Source organism: Nicotiana attenuata, unplaced genomic scaffold (genome assembly GCF_001879085.1).
Source record: "Nicotiana attenuata strain UT unplaced genomic scaffold, NIATTr2, whole genome shotgun sequence".
NCBI classification, from domain to species: Eukaryota; Viridiplantae; Streptophyta; class Magnoliopsida; order Solanales; family Solanaceae; genus Nicotiana; species Nicotiana attenuata.
Window position 1 is genome coordinate 46,647 of NW_017673936.1, and position 1,689 is coordinate 48,335.

A 1,689-nucleotide genomic window follows, 5' to 3' on the forward strand; every position below is an offset into this window, starting at 1 on the left:
TTGAAAAGCATCTAGCCCCCTGCAACTGATCAAACAAGTCATCGATCCTTGGAAGTGGATACTTATTCTTAATAGTAACCTTGTTAAGCTGCCTATAATTGATACACATCCTCAGCGAGCCATCTTTCTTTCGCACAAATAGTACAGGTACACCCTAAGGTGAGGTACTGGGCCTGATGAAACCTTTCTCTAGCGAATCTTTTAACTACTCTTCAACTCTTTCAATTTGGCAGGTGCTATTCTATACGGAGGGATGGATATTGGTTGAGTTCCCGGAAGCAAATCGATGCTAAACTCAATCTCTCGCTCTGGAGGAATACCTGGAAGATCATCTGGAAACACATTTGCGTACTCTCTAACTACTGGAATAGATTGAAGTGTAGGTATCTCAACATCTGCATCTCTAACTCGCACAATATGATAATGCACCCGTTTGCAATCATTTTCCTCGCCTTCAGATAGGAAATAAACCTACCTCTGGGTGTCGCTGTATTACCTACCCATACAAGAAGTGTCTTACCCGAAAAATGAAATCTAGATGCCTTTGCTCGACAATCAATTGTGGCACAGCAAGCTGATAACTAGTCCATGCCCATGATAACATGAAAATCCATCATCTCTAGCTCAACTAGATCGGCTGAGGTTTGACGACTACAAATCGTCATCGTACAACCTCGGTAAACCCGTCTATCAATAATCGATTCTCCGACCGGTGTAGATACCGTAAATGGATCACTTAGTATTTCAGGAACTATACCAAACTTCCCCGCGGCAAATGGGGTAATATACGATAAAGTAGATCCTGGATCTATCAAGGACTAAGCATCGTGAGAGCAAATGGTCAATATACCTGTCACAACATCTGGTGAAGACTCTTGGTCCTGTCGACCCGCTAAAGCATAGATACGATTCTGATTACCACTCGAACTAGAACCTCTACCTTTGCCTCGACCTCTACCAACTGAAGACTGAGACTCGCGCCTTGAAGGATGCACGGACATAAATGATTCTGTTGCTGAACTCGTTGGTTGTGCCATACCCCCAGAATCTCTATTTGGGCAATCTCGCATCATATGCCCTGGACGCCCACATGTATAACAAGCGTCAGAACCTGCTCGACATTAGCCCAAGTGTCCTCCACCACATATGTCACACCGCGGTGGAAATGACCATGTCTCCTCTGAACCTCGCTGTCACTGCAAACCCGATGCCTGTAAGCTCGCACCTGGTCCTAACTAAGTATATCGGTCATACCTACAATCCTGTAACTGAGGCGGTGGAGGCCTAGGTGGCCATCCGAAGTACTGGGGCCTATAACTACCCTGAGACTGCTTCTGAGACTTGGCAAATATCATCCTCCTACGCTGACCTTACTCACTCCTCTATGTACCTTATTGCCGATGCCTACCCCATTCTATATTCTGGGAGAATATTTGAATTCAGGATATATCCATACAATCCTGCATTGCAGCAGTGGCACATGCCTCGATCAACTCCGGGGCCAACCCTGCTAGAAACCTGTGGATCCTGTCCCACATAGTAGCAATTATGGATGGACCATATCTGGCCAGTGAGTCAAAAATAGAGACTATACTCTCGAATGCTCATATTGCCCTGCTTGAGGGCTAGAAACTGATCGACTCTAGGTTGTCGGATCTCCCGCAGTAAGTATTGGTCAAGGAAGGCATC

At 45.6% G+C, this 1,689-nt stretch overlaps 1 protein-coding gene across 1 annotated transcript; it reads right to left on the reverse strand.

Annotated features, from left to right (window-relative positions):
* Window positions 1-201: 201 nt before the first annotated feature.
* LOC109217663 lies at window positions 202-1,355 on the reverse strand. The gene is made up of 4 exons (XM_019381928.1): window positions 1,259-1,355; window positions 851-1,111; window positions 674-808; window positions 202-452 (listed from the first exon to the last, which is right to left on the reverse strand). The coding sequence occupies exons 1-4, from the start codon at window positions 1,353-1,355 to the stop codon at window positions 202-204; spliced, it is 744 nt and encodes a 247-aa protein (XP_019237473.1).
* Between the last annotated feature and the right edge of the window lie 334 nt (window positions 1,356-1,689).